The sequence below is a fragment of the Sparus aurata genome, chromosome 20 (assembly GCF_900880675.1).
Source record: "Sparus aurata chromosome 20, fSpaAur1.1, whole genome shotgun sequence".
NCBI classification, from domain to species: Eukaryota; Metazoa; Chordata; class Actinopteri; order Spariformes; family Sparidae; genus Sparus; species Sparus aurata.
Genome location: NC_044206.1, coordinates 13,480,947 through 13,495,023, shown reverse-complemented (window position 1 = coordinate 13,495,023; position 14,077 = coordinate 13,480,947). Strand labels below are relative to the sequence as shown.

The 14,077-nt window shown below is 40.6% G+C and overlaps 2 protein-coding genes across 2 annotated transcripts; one reads left to right on the top strand and one right to left on the bottom strand.

The window, feature by feature from the left end:
* The first annotated feature begins 1,059 nt into the window (after positions 1–1,059).
* Positions 1,060–11,474, top strand: LOC115570948 (receptor-type tyrosine-protein phosphatase H-like). Its single transcript, XM_030399794.1, has 20 exons — positions 1,060–1,341; positions 1,877–1,910; positions 2,348–2,617; positions 3,305–3,574; positions 4,257–4,526; positions 5,215–5,484; positions 5,680–5,937; positions 6,483–6,743; positions 6,879–7,109; positions 7,767–8,042; positions 8,299–8,395; positions 8,487–8,537; positions 8,735–8,816; positions 8,982–9,072; positions 9,189–9,265; positions 9,557–9,691; positions 9,897–10,019; positions 10,218–10,378; positions 10,593–10,728; positions 11,107–11,474. Exons 1-20 carry the CDS (start codon positions 1,264–1,266, stop codon positions 11,236–11,238), a joined length of 3,303 nt encoding a protein of 1,100 aa, XP_030255654.1. The 5' UTR covers positions 1,060–1,263; the 3' UTR covers positions 11,239–11,474.
* Positions 11,471–14,049, bottom strand: LOC115570952 (putative nuclease HARBI1). The gene is made up of 3 exons (XM_030399801.1): positions 13,926–14,049; positions 12,999–13,808; positions 11,471–12,131 (listed from the first exon to the last, which is right to left on the bottom strand). Exons 2-3 carry the CDS (start codon positions 13,681–13,683, stop codon positions 11,695–11,697), a joined length of 1,122 nt encoding a protein of 373 aa, XP_030255661.1. The 5' UTR covers positions 13,684–13,808; positions 13,926–14,049; the 3' UTR covers positions 11,471–11,694.
* Positions 14,050–14,077: the final 28 nt, after the last annotated feature.

Here is a 14,077-nt window from a genome sequence, read left to right as displayed (position 1 = left end):
TCACAAAGATCTACTGTTCACACTGAAATTCTGTATTAGTACAGTTGCAGTTTTTCTGTATGCAAAGGTTTGAGTTACACCACAGCAGTTGTAATAGTAGTAATATTGAAGGTCAACTTCCTCCTCATATGTCCCCGTGGACAACATCAGACAACATTTTCTTAGGCCTAAAGGCACCACACCATAATATGAGGGTCATAAACACTCACTTCATGTGAGAGTGTATTAGTGAAGCTCTCTGTTCTTAGTTCCTCGTTGATCTCAACCACAAGGATGCTAAAAGTATCACAGCACTCCGAAACAGCGCAAAGCTGCTAGATGGTGATTCTCAGTAAGACATCACGCAGATAATTTGAAAATAGGTCAAAAATCACACATCATGAGGCCGCCACAAACGTGACAATTGGTATTCAAGTAAATTTGCATGAGTGCGGAATGAATAGCTAGCTTTTCAAAACAAGTGCTAGTTATGCTCATTATCTTTTCAGGAAGCTCATTAAGGTTGTTGTGTTAAAGACTTGCATCATCATTTATGAAGGTCAACTTCCTCATCATGTTTCCCTGTGGACAACATCAGACAACATTTTCTTTGACATAATGACACCTTTAACGAGTTTACCGCACCATATGAGACCATAAACGCTGTCATGACTTCATACTCTGTTAGAGGTTTAGTGATGTGCTTTTAGTAGTTCCTTGTCGAGCTCAACCACTAGGACGATAGAAATATCACAGCCTTCTGAGAAAGTGCAAAGAAACCAAAAGCAAATCTACTGTTCTGTGAAATCCGCTCAACTGAAGAGGCTACACAGGGATAGTCATGTAGAAATACCTCAGATGATTTTAAAATAGGTCAAAAAACCCACATCATGAAGGTTCACACGCTGTCACAAACACGGTATCGATAAGCACACAGGAGAAATAAAGCAATTACCACCGATAAATATGTAAACATGCACACTTTGACCGTTAATAAGGAAGTGACAGGCGGGGCAAAGGTCTCTGTGGAACATCATGAAGGTTCACAGGGCTCTAACAAACATGAAAACTGATATTCATACCACAAGTAAATATTTAACAAGTTAATAAGGAAGTGAGGACGTGGTTAAGAATTTAAAGTCAACACCAAAGGCATACAGAAAAGTTGATATCAGTCTGTATCAACCTCTTTGTCAACACATCAGCTGCCGGAATGAATGTTGACCACCTCGAAGTCAATCTTGGGGACAACAAATCTGTAGTATGTGTGCAGCTTCATAAGCCATGGCAATGACCAAGCTGTTCTCTTTCAGTTTCACCTCGGGTCACTTGTTGCTGTTTGTCGTCCTGAGTCTACTCTTGGTAAGCGCATTTATTTTATTCATTTTTTTGTAACCTTCAGCTTTGATGGTAATCCGATGAAAGTTACCCTCAACTAAAGGAAACTTTATAGTCTCTTGTAACTTTTGTGCACAAATATAGATAACATGACTTGATTCATTCATATGAAGCAAATCAAAAGTTGTACAGCATTTTTTTAATTTGATACTCTTGTTGTAGTCGAGAGGTGGACATACAAAATGTAAAAAACTGTTTCTGGGCCATGATTTGCATTTTCGGATGTCTGATGTTTCCGGATGGTTCCTGCAAAACAAATATCATGTATTTGCCTCAAACTGTTGAGGGGAAATTGTTCACTAAATTGTGGAGAAGAACACCTCTGATCAGTGACAGTGACGTTGTTTTGGGGATACTCAGAGATTGCATTATTGCCCCCTCAGTTGTGTAGATTCCATAGTCAGATAAACACTTCTGGCAGCTTTGTGCAGTGTGATGCTGGATATGTTTGGGTTTAAGGTTGTTTTCTCTGTGCAAATGATTTCTATTCTGTTTCTAGGATGTCACATACTCCTACACAACAGCAGAACCATGTAAGTATGAGCCGCTGTCGCATGCATTTTTGTTGGCATATACAAATCACATGGACACGTTGCTGTATTTACATGTTATTATAACTTGTACAATGGGTCCTGTTCTTTTCACAAAATAAAACTGGAACTAGCTGATAAAAAACTTGATTTTTTAGATTTAAGGTGACTAATATGACTTCCTGTTTCATTTTTCAAAACTAGACAAAACTCATCATTTTATCTGGCAGTGTCAATTAAATCTTTTTCTCCATGCAGCATAACTCTGTAGTGGAATAAAGTGGATGGTTTCTCCAAATATATAATTAAGTACAATGAAGAAGGGATACATGTCACTGCATTATTACTATGCTAAAAATAATCATTTTATTATTGTGTGGAAAGTCTCACACTAAGCTCTTTTTTTTCTAATGAAACTGTCAACTCTTTGTTTTTTTCAGCTCGTGGAGATGTTAAGAAAGTGGAAGTGTCAGGAAAAAGTGGGAACAGTATAACTCTGATGTGGAACAAGGTTAACAACATCCCAACATATTTGCTACAATACAAGGACAACGGCATTTCCAAGGTGGAAAATATCAACGCGTCTGATTCAGGGGCATCAGTAACACATGAGGTCTCTCCTCTCACTGCTGGAACCAAATACAGTTTCACGCTTTTCACTGTGTTTGAAGAAGTGAACAGCACTGGACACCCATTTCAAGCCGTCACTGGTAAGTGATCACTTAATATACATATGAACTAAGCCATTTTGCCTGTGATATGAAAAAATAATCATTTTCATTCACCTTCCCCTTTGTCAGTCGAGAGCAAAACAAAACTTGCAACAGCTGATGTAGAGAGATTATACGGTGTACTGTAACAGTGTACTGTATATTTACAAAGAGTAATGACTCTTTACACTCCAGCTCCTCTTATTGCAGAAGAGTTCAAAACAGTTGCACACAATGAGACCAATGCAGTGGAATAAAGTGGTTGGCTTCTCCAACTATATACATGAAAACATTGAAGGAGAGATAAGTGTCAATGCGTCAGCAGGAAATCAAAGGACACATAGAATCCCAGGACTCACAAGTGGGACTAAATTTGATTCCAGTCTCTTCACTGTGTTTGAAAATGTCAGAAGCAGCAGAGTAAGATACACATTGCAGTCACTGATTAAATGTTTTTCAGCTGAAATGGTACTGAGACACGATCCAAGACAGAGATCTGTTAAAATATCTAATTAAAATAGTCGTATTAATAGATTGGGCTTGCATGCTTATCATGTTTGACTGTTGCTGTTAAGTTAAACTAGATTCTTCCTTTGCTAAAAAGAATACACAAACCCCATTATTGTGTTGAAAGTCTGACACTAAGCTCTTGTTTTCAAATGAAACTGTCAACTCTTTGTTTTTCAGCCCCTGAAAATGTTAAGGAAGTAGAAGTGTCAGGACAAAGTGAGAACAGTATAACTCTGATGTGGGACAAGGTTAACAACATCCCAACATATTTGCTACAATATGAGGACAACGGCATTTCCAAGGTGGAAAATATCAACTCGCCTGATTCAGAGACATCAGTAACACATGAGGTCTCTCCTCTCACTGCTGGAACCGAATACAGTTTCACGCTTTTCACTGTGTTTGAAGAAGTGAACAGCACTGGACACCCATTTCAAGCCGTCACTGGTAAGTGATCACTTAATATACATATGGACTAAGCCATTTTGCCTGTGATATGAAAAAACAATCATTTAGATTCACCTTCCCCTTTGTCAGTCGAAAACACAACAAAACTTGCAACAGCTGATCTAGAGAGATTATACGGTGTACTGTAACAGTGTACTGTATATTTACAAAGAGTAATGACTCTTTACACTCCAGCTGCCCATTATTGCAGAAGAGTTCAAAACAGTTGCACACAATGAGACCAATGCAGTGGAATAAAGTTGTTGGCTTCTCCAACTATATACTTGAATACGTTGAAGGAGAGATAAGTGTCAATGTGTCAGCAGGAAATCAAAGGACACATAGAATCCCAGGACTCACAAGTGGGACTAAATTTGATTCCAGTCTCTTCACTGTGTTTGAAAATGTCAGAAGCAGCAGAGTAAGATACACATTGCAGTCACTGATTAAATGTTTTTCAGCTGAAATGGTACTGAGACACGATCCAAGACAGAGATCTGTTAAAATATCTAATTAAAATAGTCGTATTAATAGATTGGGCTTGCATGCTTATCATGTTTGACTGTTGCTGTTAAATTAAATTCTTCCTTTGCCAAAAAGAATACACAAACCCCATTATAATGTTGAAAGTCTGATACTAAGCTCTTTTTTCAAATAAAACTGTCAACTCTTTGTTTTTCAGCCCCTGAAAATGTTAAGGAAGTGGAAGTGTCAGGACAAAGTGAGAACAGTATAACTCTGATGTGGAACAAGGTTAACAACATCCCAACATATTTGCTACAATACGAGGACAACGGCATTTCCAAGGTGGAAAAGATCAACTCGCCTGATTCAGGGGCATCAGTAACACATGAGGTCTCTCCTCTCACTGCTGGAACCAAATACAGTTTCACGCTTTTCACCGTGTTTGAAGAAGTGAACAGCACTGGACACCCATTTCAAGCCGTCACTGGTAAGTGATCACTTAATATACATATGAACTAAGCCATTTTGCCTGTGATATGAAAAAAGCAATCATTTTCATTCACCTTCCCCTTTGTCAGTCGAGAGCAAAACAAAACTTGCAACAGCTGATGTAGAGAGATTATACGGTGTACTGTAACAGTGTACTGTATATTTACAAAGAGTAATGACTCTTTACACTCCAGCTCCTCTTATTGCAGAAGAGTTCAAAACAGTTGCACACAATGAGACCAATGCAGTGGAATAAAGTGGTTGGCTTCTCCAACTTTATACTTGAATATGTTAAAGGAGAGATAAGTGTCAATGCGTCAGCAGGAAATCAAAGGACACATAGAATCCCAGGACTCACAAGTGGGACTAAATTTGATTCCATTCTCTTCACTGTGTTTGAAAATGTCAGAAGCAGCAGAGTAAGATACACATTGCAGTCACTGATTAAATGTTTTTCAGCTGAAATGGTACTGAGACACGATCCAAGACAGAGATCTGTTAAAATATCTAATTAAAATAGTCGTATTAATAGATTGGGCTTGCATGCTTATCATGTTTGACTGTTGCTGTTAAGTTAAACTAAATTCTTCCTTTGCTAAAAAGAATACACAAACCCCATTATTGTGTTGAAAGTCTGACACTAAGCTCTTGTTTTCAAATGAAACTGTCAACTCTTTGTTTTTCAGCCCCTGAAAATGTTAAGGAAGTAGAAGTGTCAGGACAAAGTGAGAACAGTTTAACTCTGATGTGGAACAAGGTTAACAACATCCCAACATATTTGCTACAATATGAGGACAACAGCATTTCCAAGGTGGAAAATATCAACTCGCCTGATTCAGAGACATCAGTAACACATGAGGTCTCTCCTCTCACTGCTGGAACCGAATACAGTTTCACGCTTTTCACTGTGTTTGAAGAAGTGAACAGCACTGGACACCCATTTCAAGCCGTCACTGGTAAGTGATCACTTAATATACATATGGACTAAGCCATTTTGCCTGTGATATGAAAAAACAATCATTTAAGTCCACCTTCCCCTTTGTCAGTCGAAAACACAACAAAACTTGCAACAGCTGATCTAGAGAGATTATACAGTGTACTGTAACAGTGTACTGTATATTTACAAGAATGAATGCCTCTTTACATTCCAGCGCCTCTTAAAGAAGAAGAGTTCAAAGCAGTTACACAAAATGAGACCAGTATAACTCTGCGGTGGACAACAGTAGATGGCATCCTCAACTACATACTTTCATTCAACCGAAGAGAGATAAATATCACTGCACCAGCGGGACATGAACAAGTGACACATACAATCACTGGACTCACGAGTGGGACTAGATACAATTTCACTCTCTTCACTGTGTTTGAAAATGCCAGCAGCAGTGGAGTAAACCACACTGCAGCCACTGGTAAGATGTTTTTCAATGATGTAGGCTGACAACAAGATCCATGCCAGAGATTATTACTATTTTTGAGAAAATATCACAGTGGAAGTAAAAATAACATCAGGCTTTAGAAGATGGGTTGTTTACAATACATTACATTGATTTACATTCTCCTTATCCATGATGCATACAAGTTGGCAACAGGTTAATGAAATCTGACCAGTATAACACTACAGTAAAGTGGAAAACAGATGCTAAAAACTTCAGTGGCAAACACAACAGCCAGGAGAAGGTGACCTGGACGTGAACTTGTACTGCCTGAATAATTTCGATAAATCTACTATCTACTAACTAACTTTTAAAGGCTTAACTAGACCGTCTCTAAAATATATCATAATACATAGGCTATTTGTCACACGTCATCTTCAGGTCCAGCTCTTGCCAAGCTTATATTTAAGGCTCATTCCCAAATGTATTCATATTGATACATTGCTTGTGTGTCTGTGTGATTTATAGTGAAAATCCTTTAACTGGTTGTGAGTGAAGGCTTTTTTTTCTTTCTTCATCAGTTCCCTCACAGGTGACTTCAGTCAGTGTCACTGAGCGCTCTACAACCAGTATAACCCTGTCATCGAAGGTGGATGTGGATAAAGACTGGAGCTACTTCTTCCAGATGAACGGGGAGAGTGTGCTTCTTCCCCCAAATAGAGCCACAGGTGTTGTGTCACATACATTCACATCTCTCCAGCCTGGAAGAGCGTATCCATTCGGCATTGTCACACATTTCTTTGGACTCAACAGCACTGCTTATGAAGACTCCACAGTAACACGTAATACAGAACTGATATCCCTATATTTTCCTATATGTATAAAAATAAGATATTGTTCCAAATTTTTATTGAATCGTGTACTTACAACTAACAAATGAATGTTTTTTTTCTCCAATATTTTCTCATTTATTTCAGGCATAGACTGTGCCAGTGTACGATGGCATGTTACTACCTCATCAATCCAAGGAACGGTTGAAGGCCTGTTCACAAACGCAACAGCCAAATACGAATCCCAAGAACATGTCAGTCCTGGAGGTCCAAATGTGTCATTTACCGGCCTTTACCCTGGTGCAACCTATGAGTTGCATCTTTGGTATGAAAACAGCTCCAAACACTTGGACCAGTGTGAACACAATCAGACAATCAGTAAGTAGAAGTCAATGAAATTGAATGTGAAGTACCCTAATTTCAAAACATTTGAACCATAATATTAGTGGACGATACACTGTACATACATGTATTTTTATTATGATTATTTTGTCTGTGCTTTAAAAATACCTCTTATTTCATACCATGAGTTGATTGGGCTGTTTGAAATTGTTCTTTGTAGATATATAGGTGGCAACTATGTTGGTTTTTTAGATAGAATATGTATTAGTGATTCCTTCAATTAATAGATTACTCACTGAGAAAGAAGTGAAAAAACTGTTAAACATCAGCAAGTACCCAAAGTCCAGAGCAGTGCAATTTTCTTCCAACCAACAGTCAAAAACCCCCAAATATTTAATGAAGCCGACATATGAAAAAATAGCAAATTCTCATTTTGGCCAAGCTGTATTTTAATAGTTATTAATCAATAAGTATAACAGATTTCAACAAGTTTCTTTGGATTGACTAATGTATAGTGCATGTGTCAACACAATACATTATTTGGCATCAGGCAAAATGTTGGACTAATCCCTGTTAAAAATTGCTTTTGCAGTGAAATGCAAATTTTAAGATGATCATCAACGTCGTTTTCATCAAACCTTTTTGTTGTGTTTGATTGTCCTGTAAAGGAATCTTTCTACCTGTTTTATTCAGTTCCTCCACGCTTACATGCTAACTGTGAGAATTGGGATGCTGGCTATTCTGTCCGTATTGTCTGGGATGAACCGGAGGGTGTGTGGACTGCAGTGGAAGTGAATGTGACGGGGAAATCTCCTAAAAAGGTTAACCATGGTGAACATTATACCATATTACCTGGATTCCTACCTGCCAAACATTATGAGGTGTCCTTATCTTCACTCTCTGGGATTGGAAAGGGTTCTGAGCAGCGTTCTGAGCCATATGTATTTTCATGTGCTACTGATCCAAGGGGTGAGTGTGTTACTTTCGATTTCTTTATGTAAAATTTAAACAACGTATTCTCACTTTTTTTCTCACTGCTGTGCTGTTTATGTCACCTACTTGTTGTTTGGTTTTGATTCTTTAAAATGTGTTTCGTTTATTAGATTATAACATCCTCATGGTAGAGGGCAATTGAAGATAATGTGAGGCTGATGCAATAGGGACTGCTCTGTTGTGTTTCCACTTTATGTTACATATCAATTAAAGCAGATTTTACTTCCTCTAGGAGTCATTGCAGGTTCAGTGTTTGCTGTGCTTCTTTTTGTTGTCCTGGTCTGTCTCATTGTCTTCATATTGCTGAGAAAAAGACCAGATATTATCAGGTTGGTGCTGCCTCAGTGACTACATCTGCATTATCTCCCTGAAATGTTCTCATCAGACTCATCAATGAACTGCTTTGATTATTTACCACAGAAGGAAAAAGCCATTCACCGTTGGCTCCAAACAATCTAATAAAAAGTGCAAGTAAGTATACTCTTCATAATGTTAACACCACTGTTAATGCATCTGGGCGAGAAAGAAAGTCAGTTAACCACATGTGAATAATTGTTGTATCTGTTATTAATTTCCGTCCCTATTCTGTAATATTTATGTAAATCAGTTTTCTTATATGGCATTATTATATACATTATACTTTTTATTTTTTACAATTTTTTTTAAAGAACTATTTCGGTGGCAAAATTTCCGGACCACTTCTACCAATTAAGTGGGGACGACAACCGGGGTTTCAGCCAGGAGTATGAGGTGCATAAGAAAGATAGATAAAAAAATCTCTGTGCTCTTTTGCATCTTCCTCTACTTGCAACAGACTGTAAATGTGCCTGTGTGTAGTTGCAGTGCTGTTCCATTTTGTTTCCTGTTGACCTTTGTCTCAATTGCATGCCGTGTTATCTGACAACTGTCATGCAGAGCCTCCTTCCTGTCGGCACGCGGCAGACACAAAAGATTGCTCTTCTGCCTGAGAACAAAGCGAGGAACCGGCTCGACAATGTCCTCCCATGTAAGCCTTTGGGGAGACCGCACTCATGAAACAGTTCCCGACCCACTGACTCTGTTTCTAGTAGTGGCTGATGTGGTGCATTGCAACAAAAAACATGTCCTGTTTTCCTATCTTAGATGACTGGTGCCGGGTCAAGCTAACTACATCAGATCCCAATGCAACCTCTGACTACATAAATGCCAGTTACATACCAGTAGGTATTACTTGATGCCTGAAAAATCATTTAATGAACTCTTTCTAATTGTTGTACACCAGGATACAGTGAGCGTATAAAAGAAACTTTACTCAAGTGGTAAAAAAAGTCTTTCAGTTAGAAGGAACAGATTTGAGAAGCTTGAACCTTTCACCTCTCTGGAATGAAGTGGCACAGTTGCAAGCAAATGGCTGCTGGAACATGTGCAGATGCACCGTTTTGACATCTGGACAATCAGGACACATAAAAGCTCAAAAAGTCTACATATTAACTTTGACAATTACTTCTCAGGGCTACAACAGCGACAGAGAGTACATCGCCACTCAGGGTCCTCTGCGGTCCACAGTGAATGATTTCTGGAGGATGATCTGGGAACAAAAAGTGAAAGGCATCGTAATGGTAACCAACTGCACCGAGGGAGGATGGGTGAGTTCCCATGAAGATCTGAGAACCTTTTACTGTGCAAACTGAAAACGTAGTGATTTTGCCATGATTCATTTCTGTGGCCTCTAGTTATCAGGTTTTTTGTGGGATGTTCAGTCGGTGTTCGCTGCCACTTTATGTTCTACTGCCACAGCTACACGCTTCAAGAACTTAATTTTGTATTTTTTGTTTCGTTTCCTTTTCCTAGATTAAGTGTGAACGGTACTGGCCTGCCAAGAGTGTTCCTTGCCGTTACGGAGAGCTGACAGTCACCAACAATTCTGGGCAGCAGGAGCCAAACTGGACCTTGAGGGAATTTAGGGTGAAACATGTACGAAACACCTCTAAAATGTTTATGGTGTAACTGAATAGGTTGGGTGTATTGATATATTTTCAAGTCACAAAGCATGACAAGTGAGAGAAAAGTACCAAATGTGTTGAGGATTTTTGGTAGCATTTACCGACCACTATATTGGTTAAAAACACACCCTTCAGTATTTGATTTCCTTTTTGTAAATCTTTCTCTCAGAGCAAGACCTCAGAGGAGCGCACAGTGAAGCATTTCCATTTCACTGCTTGGCCTGACCATGGAGTCCCACAGGGCACAGAAGTCCTGATCCAGTTCAGAGGACTGGTGAGACAGCACATCCAGAGAGAAGGAGCTGGAGCGCCAACTGTGGTTCACTGCAGGTACAGAACGAGCGCTTGTCTTGTTTCAGGTCCAGAGCCATCTTTAGACACTTTTATATGGAAACCACATTAGGGAAATGAAATAATGTAGTTAAACCCCCAAAAAGCTTACTGCATTTATATCGTGTGAAACAACCATCAGGACCACCTGATGATGATAAACATCACACCTGTACACTAACTGCTTACATCTTGCTGTGTGTGTCTCTGTCAGTGCTGGAGTGGGGCGGACAGGAACTATCATTGCCCTGGATGTGCTGCTTCAGCAGCTTGAGAAAGAAAGAGCAGTGGGCATCAACGCCTTCGTGCACAAGATGAGACTGAATCGACCTCACATGGTGCAGACGGAGGTAAAACAGGTCTTACTAAGTAGCTTCAGGCTGAGCTTCCACTTCCTAAATTACCTGACCGCAAATTGTGGTATTATACAAGCAACAGCTTTAAATAAAGTTTGCTGTGTAATACTTCCGTGTTAGAACTGCAATCATGTTTTCAGTCTCATTAATGTAGGCTTCACTGAGCTGTTTACGTCTATAAGCACCTTTACAATCTTCGTGAAACTTAATTATAATGAGTCCAAACACAAGTGCTAGACATCTAAACTATGTAGTTTAATGTGTTTATCATTAAACCCCGTGGCAGCCAGATTACAGTGTGTACATAAGTACTCCTTCACTAAAAGATCTGCTTTTTTAAATGACCAGCCACTGTGATTCATTTCTTTACAGTCCCTGTACATTTTCCTGCACCAGTGCGTCATGAACTGTCTGCAGACAGCTGAGAGGGCTGAGGAGAACCTGTATGAGAACCCAGACTCGATATACGACACAGAGCTCCGAGTCTTTCACACAAATCCCTGAGCTCAACAAGACTTTCAGCCCTGCAACTAAACTAAAAAAACTGCTATATTTAGTTTAGTTACATTAACTTTATATGGATAAAACACTTAAGATAATGTTTACATTTAATTTTTGTTCATCTCATTTGTCAAACATGTAGTATAATACTACTATTATTATTATTATGGAAGGATCCACACTCTCTGTTTTCAGATCTAGTTTAGAAATGTAGGAGGAAAAGACAGATTGCTTCTATTTGTACAAGAAATTAAATATTTTTTATTAACAAAAATACCTGAATGTGGTTTCACAAAGTCTGCAAGTGAGATTTAAAAAAAACAGATCACATTTACATGTCACAGAACAGCAACTTGCCTCTGACTGTGTCTTATTCAGTCTTATTTCAAACTGGGTTTGGGTTCCAGTTCCAGTGTTTGATCTTTTTGCTTCCTACAGCAGAGAACACACCAACTCTGCTCACCCGTCCTCCTCTGTGACATCTTTACTCGGTGGGTTCTTGCTGCTGGAGACGACAGATTTATTAAATTTACTATCAATGATTTCCTGTCTGGCTTTCACAGCCTCAGAGTTGATCTCTACTGGCCCTGAACGCTGCCTTCCTGGATGCAGGGGCTCGATTTTCCCAGCTACGGGCGGGGGAGGGGTGGAGAACTTCTTGGCGATGTTGTGTAGGACGCTGCACGACTTGATAATGTTGGACTTCTTGTCCAGGGAGCCTTCTTGCGCAAAACCCAGCTGCATCAGACACTTGAAGCGCCTCTTCATGGAGCCGAGCGTCATCCGCATGACGTTGTGGATCTTTGCGTGGGCCTCATTGAAGCGGGTCTCCTTGTCGTTCGCTGGTTCTGACACAGGAGTCAAGATGTGCATGCTCAGGTTGTAGCTTTTCCCACCTTTGATAAAGACACAAGACCAGTGATATGTTAATCCTAAAGACTTGTCTGCCAGCAATTTATTACACAATGTTGAGAAACTCATCTGCACCTCTAATCCAAGGAAACCAGCATGATAACACCATTCCTGTGAGTGTTTTATTTGGAAGATGATAAAATAATATGCTAAAAACACACAAAAAGGGGTGTGCATCATCATGCATATTAGTGACAAAATATCAATATCTTTTTATTTGAGAATGCAGCTAAAAATGCTCGGGGTAATTCATAATTATCAAATTCCTACCTGCTTAGTACGCAAGATATCTTTTTAGACAGTTAAGTTTATTGGTATAACTGTAAAATATCTTTCCCCCATTAGATAGTTTGGTGTTTGATACAGATTTGAGGGAGCACTGCAAAAAAATGTGTGCATATGCGCTGATATATCGATATCTGAGTATCAGTCATAACATCAGTCCCAAATATCATCACTGAGATTGTAGCAGAAACACACCAATAAGTGGTGTGGAGTCAGACCTTTTGAAGCAGCAAAATGGTTGGTTTAATGCATTTTATTATTATTATTTTGGTCGTTAAATGGCTTTTATTGACAACTTCAGAGATGACAGGAAACAGTCTGAATGAGAGAGAGAGAGAGAGAGATGGGGAGAGTGACACGCAGGAAGGGTGCCCAGGCCGGGACTCGAACCCGCGGCCGCTGCAGGGAGGACAAAGCCTCTGAACATCGGACGCCTGTTACTCACGTGTTAAATTAGTGGCAGGTGATGCAGCAGGTCGTGAGTGAGTGGGATAGTTTTACACATGCACATGTTAAGCATAATTTCGTCATTGCATTCTGTGTCTCATGCTGTATACACGTCTTACCGATGACCCAGTACGGTCCGTGCAGGTCCTCCTCCATCTCCCTCCCTTTAAACGACGACTCCCACATCTCCTGCTCGAACGTGCTGCCCACGCAGCACTTCTCCACGCTCAGTATGTTGCCGTCGGAGTCGCATATGAACTGGCTCACCACCGACGTGTGACCCAGCGTGTTGACGAACGATCTGAAGCTGTCCTTCTCGTACGGAGAGGCTCGGATCTTGAAGTGGGCCGGAGCCAGGACGCCCAGCACGTTGGGGATCCCGCACAGCTTCTCTATCTTGAAGGCGACGTTGGATTTGGCGTCCTGCATCAGCGGGAACGAGATGAATTGGTCGGACATCCCCGCGATGACCCCGGACACCGTGCCGATGACCGCCGTGTAGTCCGTCTGGCTCAGGTCGACCCTCTGCAGGATGGCGGCGGAGGCGACTCCGTGCGCGTAATAGTTCAGCGCCACCATGACCATCTCGTCCACGGACAGCGCGGGCTTCTTCGCGGCCACATTCCTCATGCGGATGCGGACGGAGTCCGTGATGAAGGCGATGCAGGGTCTGGTGAGGTGGAACATCTGGAACAACGTCTCGTCGTCGATGTCGTCGAAGCAGCTCGGAGTCCCGACGTTCTCCTCGTCCGGTCCGAGCAGCGCCTCCTGGACCGCCAGCCACACCGGCAGCGGGAAGGCCATCTGTTCACGGCTTTTTACACCAAAAACAGCATGAATGACAAATAATAAACAGCAGCAGGAATCATGGAAGCACGGTCTTCTTCTGTGAGGCTCACGGAGCCGGTAGAGCTGCACGCCATCGCCACCTGGTGGACAGGAATGGAAACTACATGCAAATGCGGCTGCGTTTAAATAAATTAAGGAATAAATAACATGCTGTTCAGGGGGAAATAATCGTATACGGTAATTTTAGTGGAGAGTACCTCATACAACTACAGACCATCCCTTGGTATCACATAAGCACGCTGTCTTCTTCTCTAAGGGTTTAGCTAATCCTAAAAGTGTCTCGTTGTCGCCACCTAGTGGTCAGAGATAATACAAATAAAATAAATGGGGGGAATAAATCACGTAGTTT